This window comes from Scyliorhinus torazame, chromosome 22 (genome assembly GCF_047496885.1).
Source record: "Scyliorhinus torazame isolate Kashiwa2021f chromosome 22, sScyTor2.1, whole genome shotgun sequence".
Classification (NCBI taxonomy): domain Eukaryota; kingdom Metazoa; phylum Chordata; class Chondrichthyes; order Carcharhiniformes; family Scyliorhinidae; genus Scyliorhinus; species Scyliorhinus torazame.
Genome location: NC_092728.1, coordinates 95,787,980 through 95,809,046, shown reverse-complemented (window position 1 = coordinate 95,809,046; position 21,067 = coordinate 95,787,980). Strand labels below are relative to the sequence as shown.

General features: G+C 51.2%; 1 protein-coding gene across 1 annotated transcript in view; it reads right to left on the bottom strand.

Moving 5' to 3' along the window:
- LOC140399244 (hemicentin-1-like) overlaps positions 1-21,067 on the bottom strand; it is a 492,970-nt gene that overhangs the window by 458,959 nt on the left and 12,944 nt on the right. Inside the window, 1 exon segment of the mRNA XM_072488667.1 lies at positions 1,368-1,438. Coding sequence (XP_072344768.1) covers positions 1,368-1,438 — 71 coding nt within the window.

Genomic DNA, 21,067 nt, shown 5'->3' with positions numbered 1-21,067 from the left:
CAAAACAAGTCCTTTCAACTGATTATTGTTCTTTTTCTAAAAGCAAAATTGCCTGATTGCAAACTGGGGTCGTTTGAAACCAATCAGACTGCCTGTGGAGTCATTCTTTTCAGACCTGTAAGAAGCAAAGTTCTAAATACTCCCCCCGTCAGGCTGGCGAATTAATCTTGGGACCATGGTTCAAAGAGTTATTCTCAAAACAGTGCATTCCAGGTCATTTTGCCAACACAATCTCTCCCGTGTACTTTGCACTGGGTTCCACGAGAAGCTTCGATGTAGCAGAGTGGCAGGGGTTGGTAAGGTGGGATTGGAGAACGGGACTCGTGACAAAACGCCATCACTCCTGCTTGGTCGTCACCACGCTCTGCTGCTGGTGACCTGCGGAACTGGCACGTGAACACTGACAGCATGTCAAACGCCATCTCCTGCAAATCGAAGACTTCCTGATGAGCTTCTGCATTGAGTCCTGGACGTACACTTTGGCTCCTTGACAACTGTATGAATAAAAGAGTGGACCTGTTTCTGGGGGGGAAGGGAGCGTTTGGCCTACTTGAAATCGATATCACGAGAGGGAATGGGAAGAGGTTTGCACCACTGGAACTCTGCAGATCTGGTGTGAAAGGCAATTTGTGAATACATTTCTCGTCACATCACATTTACATTTCAAAAGCTCCCACTTTTGGGGTGGTGGTGGGTCATTCTGAGATTATGAAAAACACTAAAATAAACACGCAAGTTCTTCTTTTCATCCATTTGAATGCTCTCACCAATTTCACTCATTCACTATTTGCAAAGGACAATACAATTTGAGGTGCCTGTTGGTCCATGTGGTAGTCACCACTAGTAGTATATTACATGTATTATGGCACTGCCCATATATTAGAGGTACACGGGTAAATCCCTGCCTGCTGGCTCCGCCCAGTAGGCGGGGTATAAATGTGTGTGCTCGTCGTGCTGCAGCCATTCTGGTTCCAGCTACAGGAGGCACAACATCTTGCTCAATAAAGCCTCGATTGTTCCACCATTCTCGTCTTTGTGGTAATTGATAGTGCATCAGTCCACTGCAAATCAAATAAATGCAACGTCTCAACCAATCCAACCTTGATGTGGAGATGCCGGCGTTGGACTGAGGTGAGCACAGTAAGAAGTCTTACAACACCAGGTTAAAGTCCAACAGGTTTGTTTCGAATCACTAGCTTTCGGAGCACTGCTCATTCACCCGAGGAAGGAGCAGTGCTCCGAAAGCTAGTGTTTGAAACAAACCTGTTGGAATCCAACCTTGAGAATTGTTGATGTATTGTTAACAGCTATCGATTCACTAGGGCCAGCGTTCAAGGGGTGACATTCAAAGCATAGTCGTCACTAACCTGCACGTACAGATCCCGGAGTTCCCTCTGAAATTTCTTCGGATCCGAGGTGACAGTAACAGGGCCAATCTCTGCAGAAGGGGAAAGTAGAACAATTAACCCAGCCCATTGTCCACAAACTCACCTTACCAAGAGCGGTGAATCTCGTGTGCACTGAAGTATTAAGCCACCTGAAGGGAGTTTTCTCCTAACCACCTTCCCACACAGAGTGATGCACTAAAGGCAGGCTTCCATCTGTTGTCATAGCTGGTAATTCCAGGAACAGGTGGCTAGTCTGTCACCAGAGGCTTATAGCTTGAAGGGGGGCCGCTCCACGCCAAGTGCGGCTGTCACAGAGTCTCCCCCACTCTTACTGCCAGCAATTGGTGTTGTTGGAAGGATTATGAACCCACCTTTCTTGGTATTAAGTCCTGGGGTGGCACTGGAACCCGGTGCTCCTGGCTCACAGGCAGGGACGCTGCACTGCACCACAAGACCTCTTTTCCCCCTAATGCTGGATACAAAGTAATGCCTTGCGTTGATGCGCTGAAATTAGAATTTCAGATGTTGTATAATGCTCTTTCAGTAATTTACCCTGCCAAAGGCATTTGTGTTCAACAGAAATCCATGCTTTGATCCCCAACGAAACCTAAAGCAAGGATGTCACTCTGGGGCAACAGAATACTTTCTCTTACTGTTACAAACCATTGATCTTTCAGTCGGCACTGGCAGGTGTTGGCTTGGGGTCCCCATAGTCTCCTCAAATCACCTCCCCTGTACCCCTCTCCCACCTACCCCCCCCCCCCCCCCCCCACCCCAGCCTCAGCGAAGCAGTGGTATACCAGGGTGCCAGTAGTATACCAGGGTGCCAGTCCCTCCAACCACACACTGGGTATCTTGCCATCTCTCTATCTTGTTCCAGATTTGACACCATTTTGAGGAGTGTGCCCCTGCCCACTGGGTTAAGTTGCTATGTTTCACGTTCTCCTGCAGCCATCAGGTAAGATGCATTCATTACCAGAGCTAGATTGGAATGAGAATGGCCAACATCTGACACAACTGCATCAGAACAGGTCCCCCCCACTCCCAGTCTCAAATTAAAATGCTTACTAGAAACAGCCAAGATTTTGACAGTAGATCTCTCCGATCTGGAGTGCCAGCGCAGTGCCGTCAAAGTAGTTTAATCTTGATCACATATATATCATGTCATTTTAACTGGAAGGCTTTTGGTATGAAATCGTAGCATTAGTAATTCTACTGTCAATAATGGGCGGCACAGTGGTTAGCACTGTAGCTTCACAGCACCAGGGTCCCAGGTTCTATTCCTGGCTCGGGTCATTGTCTGTGCAGAGTCTGCACACTCTCCCCGTGTCTGCGTGGGTTTCCTCCGGGCGCTCCGGTTTCCTCCCACAAGTCGCGAAAGACGTGCTTGTTAGGTGAATTGGACATTCCGATTCTCCCTCGGTGTACCCGAACAGGCGCCGGAGTGTGGCGCCTAGGGGATTTTCACATAACTTCATCGCAGCTTTAATGTAAGCCTACTTGTGACACTAATAAAGATTATTATTAATGCCAGGTCTGATGTCACTGCCCCTTTAAGCCATCCGCAAACAGGCTGAACTGATTTCAATTAAAACACAAACATTTCACACAACAGCGTCCCCAAAAGATGCTCCCCAAGCAGGAAGCAAACAGAGCCACAGCACTCTGCTATCCACACGGATTGTGAGCATGTATTTTTAAATGTCCCGCGTAATGTGCCTTTAAGGGATAGCCGCATGTCATCACTCGGAGGGAAGTGTGTCGTGTGATCCAGTTTCAGTTTCCCGTGTGAGCAGAACACAGCACACACAGCTCTGCTGCTGATGTCTCCAAGCTTTTTATCCATTCATAAATGTTCTTGAGTGTCTAACTTAAATAAATGAACCCACAACATGTTCACCCAATCCCTTATGAGTGATTGGTGGCTTTATATCATAACAAAAACACCACTCTTCCATCATGAGATACCTCTGGCACCTTACCCAACATTCACCATGTGTGGGTCCCAGACTGTGTGCAGCATCAATAGTGGGACAGGGGGCATCACAATCCTATCCTTACTCACAGTCAATGATTTCTCGGTCAATGATTCAGGCCTCTGGCAGAAATCAGCTAATTCAGCAGAGAGCAAGGACTGAACCAAGCAGGGTGTGGCTTCACCCCACTCTGGGTTCTGCCTCATGTCTAGTTTCAAACAGAACCCCTATCATCCAAATATAACATTTACATTTGCTCCACAACCACCCTGGTGACCACCCCCCTCCCCCCCCCCCGACTGAAGTTGCCCGTCCACGCCAAACCATGCAGAATCTCTAGCACGGAGAGGTTTTTCTTTCAGCAGTACGGCCCTCTTTCTATGTTCTTAATTCCCTGTCAGCTTAAGTATAAAGCGCAGCTTTAAACATCGTTCAGGCTGAAAAAGGAAAATGATTCACTGGTGGGTAAGCTGAGCTCAGCACTTTTAAATGCTTATAGATCATAATGCGAGCTCCCGTGAGATGGAGCTCCTGCTATTTCTGGGAGGGCGACGTTGGGACCTGTAAAAATCTTGAGGCTTCACATGGTTTCCGTTTGAAAGGGAGGCAAAACATATCAACGCCTCATGGAAGCAAACGTGACAATCGCAGCTCCACGGTTACCCCATTGTCATGTTGAGCACGTATGTACACACTTCAGGAAGCTCAGGTCTGGTGCGGAGGGAACAGACTGGTTTTGGTCGAGAAGGAAAAAGACTTGCATTTATATAGCGCCTTTCACAACTACCTGCTGTCTCAAAGCACTTTACAGCCGATGAAGGACTTTTGAGGTGGAAGTGTAAAGTCGCCACAGTCCCAGATGACCATAGGCTGCTTTTCCCTTTGAGGGGTCAGAGCTGACTGGTGATGGTTTAACCCGAGGGTTACCACAACCTCAGGCGAGGGAAAGGTTGAGAAGGTGGGGTCTTCATGAATAACCTCAGCTGGTACGGGAATTGAACCCGCGCTGCTGGCCTCGCTCTGCGTCATGTTTTAAAATTCATTTATGGGATGCGGGCTTCGCTGGTTAGGCCAGCATTTATTGCCCATCCCCAATTGCGCTTCAGAAGGTGGTAGTGGTGAGTTGCTTTCTTGAACTGCTGCAGTCCTTCAGGTGTAGGTATATTCACTGTGCTGTTAGGGAGGGAGTTCCAGGATTTTGAACCAGCGACAGCGAAGGAACGAGGATATATTTCCGAGTCAGGATGGTGAATGACTTGAAGGGGAACCTCCAGGTGGTGGGGTTCCCGGCTACCTGCTGCTCTTGTCTTTCTAGATGGTCATGGGTTTGGAAGGTGCTGTTTAAGGAACCTTGGTTAGTTACTGCAGTGCATCTTGTAGATGGTACACACGGCTGACACTGTTCGTCAGTGGTGGTGGATTGGAATGTTTGTGGAAGGGGAGCAATCAAGCGGGGCTGCTTTGTCCTGGATGGTGTTGAGCTTCTTGAGTGTTGTTGGAGCTGCGCTCATCCAGGCAAGTGGAGAGTATTCCAATACACTCCTGACTTGTGCCTTGTAGATGGTAAACAGGCTTTTGGGGGGGGGGGGGGGGGGGGGGTCAGGAGGTGAGTTACTCACCATATGATTCCTAGCCTTTGACCTGCTCTGGTAGCCACAGCATTGATATGGCTAGTCCAGTTCAGTTTCTGATCAATGGTAACCCCCAGGATGCTGATTGTGGTGGATTCAGCGATGGTAATGCCACTGAATGTCAAGGGGCTGTAGTCAGATCCTCTCTTGTAGGAGATAGTCTTTGCCTGGCACTGGTGTGGCACAAATGTAACTTGCCACTTGCCAGCCCGAGCCTGCATATTGTCCAGGTCTTGCAGCATTTGGACATGGGCTGCTTAATTATCTGAGGAGTTGCGAATGGTGCTGAACATTGTGCAGTCATCAGCGAACATCCCACTCTGACATTATGATGGAAGGGAGGTCATTGATGAAGCAGCTGAAGATGGTTGGGTCGAGGACACGACCCTGAGGAACTCCTGCAGTGACGTCCTGGAGCGGAGATGATGATTGACCTACAACCACCACAACCATTTTCCTTTGTGCCAGATATGACTCCAACCAGTGGAGAGTTTTCCCTCGATTCCCATTGACTCCAGTTTAGCTAGGGCTCCTTGAGCCCGGCCAGGTGGTAGAAGTGTCAGTAGGGGAGCATTTCGGGAACAGTGACCACAATTCAGTAAGTTTTAAAGTGTTTGTGGACAAGGATAAGAGTGGACCTAGGGTGCTAAATTCGGGGAAGGCTAATTATAACAATATTAGGCGGGAACTGAAGAACCTCGATTGGGGGCGGATGTGTGAGGGTAAACCAACGTCTGACATGTAGGAGGCTTTCAAATGTCAGTCGAAATGAATTCAGGACCGGCATGTTCCTGTGTGGAAGAAGGATAAATATGGCAAATTTCAGGAACCTTGGATAACGAGAGATATTGTAGGTCTCGTCAAAAAGAAAAAGGAGGTATTTGTCAGGGCTAGAAGGCTGGGAACAGACGAAGCCTGTGTGGAATATAAGGAAAGTAGGAAGGAACTTAGGAAAGGAGTCAGGAGGGCTAAAAGGGGTCATGAAAATTCATTGGCAAATAGGATTAAGGAAAATCTCAAGGCTTTTTACATGTACATAAAAAGCAAGAGGGTAGCCAGGGAAAGGGTTGGCCCACTGAAGGACACGGGAGGGAATCTACATGTGGAGCCAGAGGATATGGATGAGGTACTAAATGAATACTTTGCATCAGTATTCACCAAAGAGAAGGAATTGGTGGATGTTGAGTCTGGCGTAGGGTGTGTAGATAGCCTGGGTTACATTGAGATCCAAAAAGACGAGGGGCGAGATTCTCCGGACCCCCGCTGGGTCGGAGAATCGCCGGGGGCTGGCGTGAATCCCGCCCCCGCCGGTTGCCGAAGTCTCCGGCACCGGAGATTCGGCGGGGGCGGGAATCGCGCCGCGCCGGTTGGCGGGCCCCCCCGCTCGATTCTCCGGCCCGGATGGGCCGAAGTCCCGCCGCTAAAATGCCTGTCCCGCCGGCGTAGATTAAACCACCTACCTTACCGGCGGGACAAGGTGGCGCGGGCGGGCTCCGGGGTCCTGGGGGGGGCGCGGGGCGATCTGGCCCCGGGGGGTGCCCCCACGGTGGCCTGGCCTGCGATCGGGGCCCACCGATCCGCGGGCGATCCTGTGCCGTGGCGGCACTCTTTCCCTTCCGCCTCCGCCACGGTCTCCACCATGGCGGAGGCAGAAGAGACTCCCTCCACTGCGCACGCGTGGGAATGCCGTCAGCGGCAGCTGATGCTCCCACGCATGCGCCGCCCGGAGATGTCATTTCCGCGCCAGCTGGCGGGGCACAAAAGGCCTTTTCCGCCAGCTGGCGGGGCAGAAATTCGTCCGGCGCGGGCCTAGCCCCTTAAGGTTGGGGCTCGGCCCCCAAAGATGCGGAGCATTCTGCACCTTTGGGGCAGCGCGATGCCCGTCTGATTTGAGCCGTTTTGGGCGCCAGTCGGCGGACATCGCGCCGTTTCCGGAGAATTTTGCCCGAGGTGTGGCGCATCTTGAAAAATATTAAGGTGGAAAAGTCCCCAGGGCCTGATGGGATCTACCCCAGAATACTAAAGGAGGCAAGAGAGGAAATTGTTGAGGCCTTGACAGAAATCTTTGGGTCTTCACTGTCTTCAGGTGATGTTCCGGAGGACTGGAGAATAGCCAACTTTGTTCCTTTGTTTAAGAAGGGTAGCAAGGATAATCCAGGGAACTACAGGCCTGTGAGCCTTACGTCAGTGGTAGGGAAATTACTGGAGAGAATTCTTCGAGACAGGATCTACTCCCATTTGGAAGCAAGTGGACGTATTAGCGAGAGGCAGCAGAGTTTTTCGAGGAGGTCACAAAGATGATTGATGCAGGTAGGGCAGTGGATGTTGTCTATATGGACTTTGACAAGGTCCCTCATGGCAGACTGGTACAAAAGGTGAAATCACACGGGATCAGAGGTGAGCTGGCAAGATGGATACAGAACTGGCTAGGTCATAGAAGGCAGAGAGTAGCAATTGAAGGGTGCTTTTCTGATTAGAAGGCTGTGACTAGTGGTGTTCCGCAAGGATCAGTGCTGGGACCTTTGCTGTACGTAGTATATATAAATGATTTGGAGGAAAATGTAACTGGTCTGATTAGTAAGTTTGCGGACGACACAAATGTTGGTGGAATTGCGGATAGCGATGAGGACTGTCAGAGGATACAGCAGAATTTAGATTATTTGGAGACATGGGCGGAGAGATGGCAGATGGAGTTTAATCCGGATAAATATGAGGTCATGCAGTTTGAAAGGTCTCATACAGGTAGGGAATATACAGTGAATGGTAGAACCTCAAGAATATTGACAGTCAGTGAGATCTAGGTGTACAGGTCCACAGGTCACTGAAAGGGGCAACGCAAGTGGAGAAGGTAGTCAAGAAGGCATACGGCGTACATAGACATAGAATATACGTGCAGAAGGAGGCCATTCAGCCGATCGAGTATGCACCTAAGCCCTCATTTCCACCCTATCCCCGTAACGCAATAACCCTTCCTAACCTTTTTGGTCACTAAGGGCAATTTATCATGGCCAATCCATCTAACCTGCACGTCTTTGGACTGTGGGAGGAAACCGGAGCACCAGGAGGAAACCCACGCAGACACGGGGAGAACGTGCAGACTCCGCACAGACAGTGACCCAAGCCGGGAATCAAACCTGGGACCCTGGCGTTGTGAAGCCACAGTGCTATCCACTTGTGCTACCGTGCTAGCCTTCATTGGCCAGGGCATTGAGTATAAAAATTGGCAAGTCATGTTGCAGTTGTATAGAACCTTAGTTAGGCCACACTTGGAGTACAGTGTTCAATTCTGGTCGCCACACTACCAGAAGGATGTGGAGGCTTTAGAGAGGGTGCAGAAGAGATTTACCAGAATGTTGCCTGGTATGGAGGGCATTAGCTGTGAGGAGAGATTGAATAAACTCGGTGAAGGAGGTTGAGGGGCGACTTGATAGAGGTCTATAAAATTATGAGGGGCATAGACAGAGTGAATAGTCAGAGACTTTTTCCCAGGGTAGAGGGGTCAATTACTAGGGGGCATAGGTTTAAGGTGCGAGGGGCAAGGTTTAGAGGAGATGTGCGAGGCACGTTTTTTACACAGACGGTAGTGGGTGCCTGGAACTCGCTGCCGGAGGAGGTGGTGGAAGCAGGGACGATAGTGACGTTTAAGGGGCATCTTGACAAATACATGAATAGGATGGGAATAGAGGGATACGGACCCAGGAAGTGTAGAGGATTTTAGTTCAGACGGGCAGCATGGTCGGCACGGATTTGGAGGGCCGAAGAGTCTGTTCCTGTGCTGTACATTTCTTTGTTCATACTCGGTCACAAACCAACTGTCCAGCAAACCGAGCTAAACCGACCCCTAACCTTTGAGGTGTAGTCACTATGCAGCAGCCCAGTCCACTTCCATACACAGCAGCTTGATCATGACCAGGTCATCTGTTTTTTGTGCTGCTGATTGAGGGGCAAATATTGGTCAGGACACCGGGAATAAGATGCCTGATCCTCTTTGAAAAAAAGCCATAAGATCTTTTACATCCACTTGAGGGGGCGGACAGGGCCTGAGCTTAACGTTTCCACAGAAAGATAACACCTCCGACAATGCAGCTCTCTTTCAGTAAATGCATCGGAGTGTGAGCCTTGACTCTTGTGCTCAAGTCTGAGAGTGGGACTTGAACCCTCAACCCTCGGAATCAAAGACAAGAGTGGAGCCACAGCTGACACAAGTGGGTATATCTCATTATCAACTGCTTGACCAACCAGCAGATCAACATGACAACACATATCGAGTTGGGAATTCAAAAGAATGAACGATGGTGGAGGGAAGCAGTGGTTTTTGTCGAGCTTCATCCCGAGCAGCTCTAAGAAGCAGGACTCTGCTCTACGGGCTGTTCTCAGGGACGCACACCGAGGCAAACATCAACTGCTGCTGGAGGATCATCGACTTGGTGAAAGATGTTCTTTGGTCTGCCCCGAGATTTGTTGGTCTTCCAGCGCAAAGAATTGTCCCAGACCGAGTGTTGCAGATTGGCGCATTCCAAAGCTCAGGACTACGTGCTGAGGGACGCACTGAATCTTGGGGCAGTTACTGCGGAGGCTCAATGGGGGAAGGTCGCCGTCTAAGGCCTTTCAACTTTAGCATACCCAGTGTAGGGGACCAGGCTGTGTGACTCACATCGAATGTATACGGACAACTTAAATACCTTTGCACCATTTATAATGACCACTTTGAAAAGGCTGTATTTTATTTTGACTGTATTGAAGCACCTCAGAGTGCAACATGCTCTACATAGAAAAGCTAAATGTTATTGCACTTAGGGTGATGGCCATTTTGTAAAGTTTGTAAAGTTCATACAGATATTTTACGAATAAAGTATATTTTTGCAAAAGAAAGTTCTTCTTTTTTTTAAACTCCAAGACTGCTTTACTTCGATGTGAACCCTGGAGGTTTCCAGACATTACAGACAATCAAGTGTGCACCGAGAGAATAATAGAAAGATTTGATTCTTGGGAGTGACTGGACAGCTAATATGCTATTTTCTTTAGTCTTTCAAGTGATGTGGGCTTGGCGGCAAGGCCAACATTTGCTGCCCACTCCGAATTGCCTTTGAACTGAGAGGATCGCGAGGCTATTTCAGGGGGCAGTTTGCCGCGGAGTCACATCATTTCCTTCCCTAACGGTCACCGGTGAACCAGATGGGTTTTATGACAATCTACGATAAGTTGTCATGGTTACCATTACGGAGACTAGCAATTACCTCCGGGTGTTATTAATCAAATTTAAATTCCACGAGCTGCCCCGGTGGGATTATAACCCGTGTGCCCAGAGTATTACGTGTCCAGTGACATTACCACGAGGCCACCTTCTCCCTCTTGAGCCTTGCTGAAGAGAAATTTGCACGAAGGGTAGAGGAAGTGACAAGTGCACTGGTCACCAATTAATGGTTAGATGGGAAAGCCTCTCTCCGAGGCAATGGAGGCCAACGATCCCCAGTGCGAGAGAGCAGCTGAACAAAACTGAGGTTAGAATGAACACACTTCTCTTTTGTAGAGCTTGAATGCTGATCAGAGCAGCCACTAAACATTAAACGAATCCCTCACATCACACAACAAACAGGTCTAATCACCCAGCAAGGCATGAACAAAGAACAAAGAACAATACAGCACAGGAAGAGGTCCTTCGGCCCTCCAAGCCAGTACCGGGTGTCATGATAACGCCCTTGGCCAAAACCCTCGGCACTTCCTAGTGCCCTATGCCTCTATATCCATCCAATCCATGTATTTGTCGATATGCCTTTTGAACGCCGTTAATGTGTCTCCCCTGGCAGCGCATTCCTGGCACTCATCATCTTCTGTGTAAAAAAATCCTGCCTCACACCTCTCCTCTAAACTTTGCCCCACGGACCTTAAACTAGGACCCCTAGTGACTGCATGGAATACATCCACAGACTATTGAAGCTTTATCTTGTAACCCTGTCACTGGGATAATATTCGGCGTCTGAAGAATGAAAAAACAAGTGTTGCTGCTGTTCAACCGGCCAGTGCCCTCGAAAATGCCGACTTTCCATTTGAGCAAAGTTAGAGAAAATGGAGTGTTAACATTAAATGCACAATTAGGTTTTGCATTTCCGGCACTAAGGTAGTTATTTATAATTGAAGGAACAATTCTACGCAGCAATGCGCTCATAATTTTCATAGTTTTTTCCCCCAAATTGTTTTCATAATTTTTTTCCAACATTGATTCCTGTTTAAGATATTTCCCATGCCAATTTTCACCTCCCATTTCTTCTCCTGAAGCTCTGGATTTGATTCCACAATGGGTGGACAACCTCCGGCTGTTCATCCAAATCCCATTATTCATGTTTGAGCCCAGAGACAGACTGTTAAACTGTGGGAGACAAGCTCATCCTGTCTTGGCCCACACATGTCCACATTTTCACTAAGGTAAACCAGATAACATTCAGTAGCAGCAACAGTGGTTCACCTCCCCTCCCCCCCCCCCCCCCCAACTCCCCCCATCCCCACCCCCTCACTCCCCCCCACCCCCACCCTGGCACCAGCCATGTTAAACCAGGTGCATGAAGGTCAACTGTAGGGGCCCAGCCATCACTAACCTTACAAAGCACAGGCGAGGTTACCTGCTGAATGGGCTCAGTTATTCCTAATAAGCACACTGAGGGAGCTGGTTTTCTTACATACATGGTTTTATTTCCTCCTCACGCCTTCAGGTCTTCTGAAGACCCTATTTCCCAGATGAAAAGACAAGACAAGGCAGGTAAATCGCCCAGGATTCAGCCAGTCACAATTTAACTTATTTTTGTCCCCTGCTTTCCTGTTGGGAAGACAGTCGATTTTCCTCACCACCCCCTTCCCAGTAACCCCACCCCCACCCCAAAAGGGAAAACCAGTAAAAACTCGGTAATGACTGGGACTGGTCTGAACTGGTCTCGACCATGACTGGTACTGGTCTGAACTGGTCTTGGATATGACTGGTACTGGTCTGAACTGGTCTTGGATATGACTGGTATTGGTCTGAACTGGTCTTGGATATGACTGGTGCTGGTCTGAAGTAGTCTTGGCTGTAGTGATATCACTCACGATTGTGCTGTAATTTTAGCACAAGTTTAGCACACTGGGCTAATTCGCTGGCTTTTAAAGCAGACCAAGGCAGGCCAGCAGCACGGTTCAATTCCCGTACCAGCCTCCCCGAACAGGTGCTGGAATGTGGCGACTAGGGGCTTTTCACAGTAACTTCATTTGAAGCCTACTTGTGACAATAAGCAATTTTTATTTCATTTTCATAATTCACCGACTGACCACTCGGAGACTCATTAGTAAATAAGTAAATGTTAGAGTCAAGTGACCTCAGACTGACTAGGGAGCGGCGGGATAGTGGTTATGCATATTCATACTGTTATTCATCTCTTGTTTTGTATATATTTGATCCACAGTTAATGGTAATAAATCATTTATAGTTTTAGCTACAAGTGTTCTTGTAATATAAATCAGGCCATTCGTCAAGAACATTACATTGGCCATGACTAGTCTTGGCCTGAACTGGCCTTGGTCATGACAGGTACTGGTCAGAACTGGTCGTGCCCATGACTGGTACTGGTCTGAACTGGTCTTGGCCATGACTGGTACTGGTCTGAACTGGTCTTGGCCATGACTGGTACTGGTCTGAACTGGTCTTGGCCATGACTGGTACTGGTCTGAACTGGTCTTGGCCATGATTGGTACTGGTCTGAACTGGTCTTGGCCATGACTGGTACTGGTCTGAACTGGTCTTGGCCATGACTGGTACTGGGCTGAACTGGTCTTGGCCATGATTGGTACTGGTCTGATCTGGTCTTGGCCATGATTGGTACTGGTCTTGGCCATGATTGGTACTGGTCTGAACTGATCTTGGCCATGACTGGTACTGGTCTGAACTGGTCTTGCCGATGACTAGTACTGGTCAGAACTGGTCGTGCCCATGACTGGTACTGGTCTGAACTGGTCTTGGCCATGACTGGTACTGGTCTGAACTGGTCTTGGCCATGACTGGTACTGGTCTGAACTGGTCTTGGCCATGACTGGTACTGGTCTGAACTGGTCTTGGCCATGATTGGTACTGGTCTGAACTGGTCTTGGCCATGACTGGTACTGGTCTGAACTGGTCTTGGCCATGACTGGTACTGGGCTGAACTGGTCTTGGCCATGATTGGTACTGGTCTGATCTGGTCTTGGCCATGATTGGTACTGGTCTGAACTGGTCTTGGCCATGATTGGTACTGGTCTGAACTGATCTTGGCCATGACTGGTACTGGTCTGAACTGGTCTTGGCCATGACTGGTACTGGTCTGATCTGGTCTTGGCCATGATTGGTACTGGTCTTGGCCATGACTGGTACTGGTCTGAACTGGTCTTGGCCATGACTGGTACTGGTCTGAACTGGTCTTGGCCATGACTGGTACTAGTCTGAACTGGTCTTGGCCATGACTGGTACTGGTCTGAACTGGTCTTGGCCATGACTGGTACTAGTCTGAACTGGTCTTGCCGATGACTAGTACTGGTCAGAACTGGTCGTGCCCATGACTGGTACTGGTCTGAACTGGTCTTGGCCATGACTGGTACTGGTCTTGGCCATGACTGGTACTAGTCTGAACTGGTCTTGGCCATGATTGGTACTGGTCTGGACTGGTCTTGGCCATGACTGGTACTAGTCTGAACTGGTCTTGGCCGTGATTGGTACTGGTCTGGACTGGTCTTGGCCATGACTCGTACTGGTCTGAACTGGTCTTTTATACATTCAAATGGAACTTCAGTTCAAATCAGTACCAATCATTTCGAGGTTTTATTGGATATGCCTTCTGCAACCCCCCCCCCCAACAACTCTATTCTTGTTAGAAGCCTCTCATAGTTATACCTGCATCATGTAATAATGAGTTATAACACCCTCTCTGTTATAAGCTTCATTCTGAGGGTCTTACTTACGAGACTGTTCATTCCAAGTCTGTCACATTTTGAATGTTGAGCGTCATAACCTGCCTGCTTACCACTGGCTGGGGACTAATGGCAATCCCACAATCCTTAGGGAGTACGAGCTTCCCCATTGAGGGGGGGGGGGGGGGGGGGGGGGCAGAGTAATCATTAGCAGACTCCCTGCATAAATAAAGCTGGCCAGTATGGAACCAGCTAGAGAGGAGTGAGCAGCAAGAGAGTTACTGCTGCTGTTGTATATATGTAATTGTAAATAGCTGTTATTTCTTTCGATTCTACAACTTGTGCTGGATTCTTCGTGGCCCTCACAAAACTGGCGACGAGGTGGATTTTATTTGCATCTCCCCGAGCAGAGAGGGCAGTATAACAGAATGGCCAGCCAGTACAGTACATAATCCTCCCTACTGGAAACGAGAGGAGATGAGGGCGGGGTAAAGCTCAGCTGTGAAGTGCTCCATCGTGGAACAGCTCATGAACACACTCACCGTGATCAGCCAATTGGGTGGTGAGGGAGACGGCAGAGTCACAGCAAAGCAATGCTCAGTCCCTTCGGAAAAGATAGGGAAGGAGGGAGCATAATGACTGCGTGTCACGGGCCTAAGTTAAGTAGCAGGGTAGGCATGATTTAGGCAGGGGGCAGGGTTGAATCTGGTGTATAACATGTCACTGGGGTTAATGTTTGTCTGTTTGCCAGAGGAAGTCTAGACAGGCAAATCAGCACCACAGGCATGCTCTCTGCAGCAAACAGAGCTCCCAGTCTCATCCACGCAATGCAAACCATTAAATGGACACCAGGTGTTTCCCTAACAAGGAAGGACAGCAACAAAAATCAGATCAAACATCGAGAGAGTAAAATCAAGGAGAACTGAGAGAAAGACGGATAATACATCAAAGGAATCCTGTCTTACATCAGCATGACCCAAAACACTGGAGGGCTGAGGAAAAAAGTGACGGTATAAAATATGTCCGTGTGCAGTAATTCACATGACCAATCATCTAAGGCAGCTGACAGCCTCCTCCTCTTATTTGTGTCCCTATTTTGTTTTTGCTGGAGCCTTATCCCTCAAATTACCAACTTTTCCCCAGTAAACAGGATTTCTCCTTCCCCTCCCACTTATAATGTAAGTATTGACTAAATTGCTCTAAGATTTTCTTGCAGCAGACATGACAATGTTAGCGGATTCTCTCTGCCGCTAAGACTGGGGTCTCAGAGTTTCACTGGCTGGGGATCAGTGCACTGGTTACAGCTCCTACCGTATAGCGGGAAGCTTGTCTCTACAGTGTACACACACACACACACTGAACCAGTGAGGGGATACCTATCTCCAGCTATCGGACTGAGGCGAGTGGGCGTAAACCAAACATGAGAGCCACAGAGTTTTACAGCCCAGAAAGAGCCGCTTTGGCCCATCGTGTCTGCACCCGGCCATCAAGCACCTATTGGCTTCTCAGCAGGGAGTTCAGAGGAAGGATGGCTCTCTCTCTCGTTCTCTCTCTCCCTCCTTCTCCCTGTCCTTTTCCAGCGCTCTCCCCATTGAGTACTCAATCTCAGCCACAGCAAGTCCAAGAGCACTGGGGACCATCATGCAAAGGAGAAGAAACACTGAAGGTAAAAAGTACAGAGAGCGAATGAAAGAAGAAGAGTCTCAAGCCCATCCTGCCCTCCACCCTATCATGGAGTTCCCCTTTTCATCTTCCCATCATCTCACCTTTTCCCCCCCCATCTGATTTTGCTTGGCTCCGATCACAAACCTGGAACATTAACTCGGTTTCTCGCCCCACTGATGCTGCCTGACCTGCTGGGTACTTCCAGCACTTTTGTTTTTAGATTGAGCACGTGCACCCAGGGCACTTTGCAGACGCTCGCAGTTACGAACAAGGCTTTGATCCAATCCTGCTCTCCTCTCCGGAATCAGAATTGCTGTTTGTGCTGCCACCTTCTCCAGTGTCCAGTAACTATGAATTACTCGTGGCTTCCAAAGAACGAATAACTGATTAAATTTCTATACAATTTAAGAATGCTTTGAAGTAATTGCTGTAAAAGAGACATGCTGTCAAAGTTTTTCATTTTGCACTCATCAGGGCAGACACAAGAATATCAAATTTCAAAGCGAGAAACTATTTATAATGCATGACAAAGTGATGCTAATTGGTTGCCAAGTGAACTCTGATTGGTTGAGATGTTGCTATTGAGAACGTAGCTTCAACAGCATGTCTCTTTTTGCAACAATATTTAAGTTCTGTATTATTAAGTGACTTTGAAATAATTAGGGAAGTATGTCGTGCCTCATCTCAGATTGAATTTCTGCTTGCATAGAGATTTTTAAATACCCCAAACCAATCTGTGGACCTAGTGGACATGGACAACCATATAATTAGTTTTATCCTTATACCCAACAAGATGCGTTTACACCAAGGTGTTCCTCCTCTCCCTTGACCCCTTTAAGACACTAGCACCCTGGGGCGTAGTCCCACAGCTGTCAGGCACCTGCAGTATTTCTTCAGAATGCCCACTCTACAGAGCACTAGACCACTGGTCTGCGGCGCCTGTTTGACCATGGGGTGATCACAGCCAACTAACAGCCTTGTTGGAGCCTTTGCAAAGAGCTTTAGGTGTTTCAAATAGATGCATCTTTGAAATGGGCTGCCTCACTCCACAGTGCACATACTCGGGAGTGAGAAAGGTCCAACACCAGGGAGGAGGGAACGTGAATCAGGAAGCGACAAAGTGGGAGCAGAGAGGCAGCACAGGCTGGAATGTGAAATAAATGGGGAGCTATGAGGAATTGCTGAGTGTGTTTAATATTGTCGATATGATCCCCAACCCCAGCCCAAAGAAGCTCAGTCAGCTCGGCACATCCTGCAAACTGACACAGTAAAATGGGATGGCGTAGAGGGAACAGAATGTGATACATCACAGGAGAAATGTTTATTAAACAACAGGCGGCCAGCAGGAGGCTCAACCCCCTCAATGTCTGGAATATATCACTCTGGTCGGCAGAAAGTCAGTGAGCTGTAATCCCAGTCCTTTCACGGAATGTCACTAGGTTTTGGCGGTAGGGGGGTGGAGTTGGGAGAGGGAATATCAGGGTGGGAAGGGTGGTCGAGGGTAATCACTATTTCAGTGAACGAGGGAAGACCCCAAGATGATAATCAAGCAATTGAGGCCCATTGAGATCATGCAACAAAGAGAGGGAGAAAGAGCGAGACCGGCTCCTGACCCAGAGTGAGACCGGGTTCTGTTCCAGAGCGAGACCGGGTTCAGACCCAGAGCGAGACCGGCTCCTGACCCAGAGTGAGACCGGGTTCTGTTCCAGAGCGAGACTGGGTTCTGACCCAGAGCGAGACTGGGTTCCGTCCCAGAGCGAGGCCGGCTCCTGATCCCGGAGGGAGACCAGCACCTGATCCAGAGCGAGACCGGGTTCTGTCGCAGAGCAAGACCGGGTTCTGTCCCAGAGCGAGACCGGGTTCTGTCCCAGATCGAGACCGGGTTCTGTCCCAGAGCGAGACCGGGTTCTGTCCCAGAGCGAGACAGGATTCTGTCCCAGAGCGAGAAAGGGTTCTGTCCCAGAACGAGACCGGGTTCTGTCCCAGAGCGAGACCGGGTTCTGTCCCAGAGCGAGACCGGGTTCTGTCCCAGAGCGAGACCGGGTTCTGCCCCAGAGCGAGACCGGGTTCTGTCCCAGAGTGAGACAGGATTCTGTCCCAGAGCGAGACTGGGTTCTGTCCCAGAGCGAGACCGGGTTCTGTCCCAGAGCGAGACCGGGTTCTGTCCCAGAGCGAGACCGGGTTCTGTCCCAGAGCGAGACCGGGTTCTGTCCCAGATCGAGACCGGGTTCTGTCCCAGAGCGAGACCGGGTTCTGTCCCAGAGCGAGACCGGGTTCTGTCGCAGAGCGAGACCGAGTTCTGACCCAGAGCGAAATCGGGTTCTGTACCAGAGCGAGACCGGGTTCTGTCCCAGAGCGAGACCAGGATCTGACCCAGAGCGAGACCGGGTTCTATCGCAGAGCAAGACCGGGTTCTGTCCCAGAGCGAGACCGGGTTCTGACCCAGAGCGAAACCGGGTTCTGTACCAGAGCGAGACCGGATTCTGTTCCAGAGCGAGACCGGGTTCAGACCCAGAGCGAGACCGGCTCCTGACCCAGAGAGAGACCGGGTTCTGTTCCAGAGCGAGACTGGGTTCTGACCCAGAGCGAGACTGGGTTCCGTCCCAGAGCGAGGCCGGCTCCTGATTCCGGAGGGAGACCAGCACCTGATCCAGAGCGAGACCGGGTTCTGTCCCAGAGCAAGACTGGGTTCTGTCCCAGAGGGAGACCAGCTCCTGACCCAGAGCGAGACCGGGTTCTGTCGCAGAGCGAGACCGGGTTCTGTCCCAGAGCGAGACCGGGTTCTGACCCAGAGTGAGACCGGGGCTGTCCCAGAGCGAGACCGGGTTCTGTCCCAGAGTGAGACCGGGTTCTGTCCCAGAGGGAGACCGGCTCCTGACCCGGAACGAGACCGGGTTCTGTCCCAGAGCGAGACCGGGTTCTGTCCCAGAGCGAGACCGGGTTCTGTCCCAGAGCGAGACCGGGTTCTGTCCCAGAGCGAGACCGGGTTCTCTCCCAGAGCAAGATCGGGTTCTGTCCCAGAGGGAGACCAGCTCCTGACCCAGAGCGAGACCGGGTTCTGTCCCAGAGCGAGACCGGGTTCTGACCCAGAGCGACACCGGGTTCTGTCCCAGAGCGAGACCGGGTTCTGTCCCAGAGCGAGACCGGGTTCTGACCCAGAGCGAAACCGGGTTCTGAACCAGAGCGAAACCGGGTTCTGACCCAGAGCGAAACCGGGTTCTGACCCAGAGCGAGACCGGGTTCTGTCCCAGAGCGAGACCAGGATCTGACCCAGAGCGAGACCAGGATCTGACCCAGAGCGAGACCGGGTTCTGTCGCAGAGCGAGACCGGGTTCTGTCGCAGAGCGAGACCGAGTTCTGACCCAGAGCGAAACCGGGTTCTGTACCAGAGCGAGACCGGGTTCTGTCCCAGAGCGAGACCAGGATCTGACCCAGAGCGAGACCGGGTTCTGTCGCAGAGCAAGACCGGGTTCTGTCCCAGAGCGAGACCGGGTTCTGACCCAGAGCGAAACCGGGTTCTGTCACAGAGCGAGACCGGGTTCTGTCCCAGAGCGAGACCGGGTTCTGACCCAGAGCGAGACCGGGTTCTGACCCAGAGCGAAACCGGGTTCTGTCCCAGAGCGAGACCGGGTTCTGTCCCGAAGCGAGACCAGGTTCTGTCCCAGAGCGAGACCAGGATCTGACCCAGAGCGAGACCGGGTTCTGCCCCAGAGCGAGACCGGGTTCTGTCCCAAAGCGAGACCGGGTTCTGTCCCAGAGCGAGACCGGGTTCTGTCCCAGAGCGAGACCAGGATCTGACCCAGAGCGAGACCGGGTTCTGTCCCAGAGCGAGACAGGATTCTGTCCCAGAGCGAGACAGGGTTCTGTCCCAGAGCGAGAAAGGGTTCTGTCCCAGAACGAGACCGGGTTCTGTCCCAGAGCGAGACCGGGTTCTGTCCCAGAGCGAGACCGGGTTCTGCCCCAGAGCGAGACCGGGTTCTGTCCCAGAGTGAGACAGGACTCTGTCCCAGAGCGAGACTGGGTTCTGTCCCAGAGCGAGACCGGGTTCTGTCCCAGAGCGAGACCGGGTTCTGTCCCAGAGCGAGACCGGGTTCTGTCCCAGATCGAGACCGGGTTCTGTCCCAGAGCGAGACCGGGTTCTGTCGCAGAGCGAGACCGAGTTCTGACCCAGAGCGAAACCGGGTTCTGTACCAGAGCGAGACCGGGTTCTGTCCCAGAGCGAGACCAGGATCTGATCCAGAGCAAGACTGGGTTCTGTCGCAGAGCAAGACCGGGTTCTGTCCCAGAGCGAGACCGGGTTCTGACCCAGAGCGAAACCGGGTTCTGTACCAGAGCGAGACCGGGTTCTGTCCCAGAGCGAGACCAGGATCTGACCCAGAGCGAGACCGGGTTCTGTCGCAGAGCAAGACCGGGTTCTGTCCCAGAGCGAGACCGGGTTCTGTCCCAGAGCGAGACCAGGATCTGACCCAGAGCGAGACCGGGTTCTGTCCCAGAGCGAGACAGGATTCTGTCCCAGAGCGAGACTGGGTTCTGTCCCAGAGCGAGAAAGGGTTCTGTCCCAGAACGAGACCGGGTTCTGTCCCAGAGCGAGACCGGGTTCTGTCCCAGAGCGAGACCGGGATCTGACCCAGAGCGAGACCAGCTCCTCTATCAGAGCGAGACTGGCTCCTGTCGCAGAGCGAGACCAGCTCCTCTATCAGAGTGAGACAGGGTTCTGTCGCAGAGCGAGACCAGATTCTGACCCAGAATGAGACCGGGTTCTGTCCCAGAGCGATACCAAGTTCTGTCCCAGAGCGAGACCGGGTTCTGTCCCAGAGGGAGACCGGGTTCTGTCCCAGAGCGAGACCGGCTCCTCTCCCAGAGCGAGACCGGGTTCTATCCCGGCTTCTCGCCCAGCGCAAGACCGGGTTCTGTCCCAGAGCGAGACCGGCTCCTCTCCCAGAGCGAGACCGGGTTCTATCCCGGCTCCTCGCCCAGAGCAAGACCGGGTTCTGTCCCAGATCCAGACCGGATTCTGACCCATAGCGAGATCGGGTTCTGTCCCAGAGCGAGACCGGCTACTCTCCCAGAGCGATACCGGCTCCTGACCCAGAGTGAGACCGGGTTCTGTTCCAGAGCGAGACTGGGTTCTGTCCCAGAGCGAGACCGGCTCCTCTCCCAGAGCGAGACCGGTTCCTGACCCAGAGTGAGACCGGGTTCTGTTCCAGAGCGAGACCGGCTCCTGACCCAGAGCGAGACCGGGTTCTGTCCCAGAGCGAGACCGGCTCCTCTCCCAAACCAAGACCGGCCCCTGACCAAGAGTGAGACTGGATTCTGTTCCAGAGCGAGACCGGGATCGGTCCCAGAGCGAGACCGGGATCTGACCTAGAGCGAGACCGGCTCCTGACCCAGAGCGAGACATGATTCCGTCCCAGAGCGAGACCGGCTCCTGACCCAGAGTGAGACCGGGTTCTATCCCAGTGCGAGACCGGCTCCTCTCCCAGAGCGATACCGAGTTCTGTCC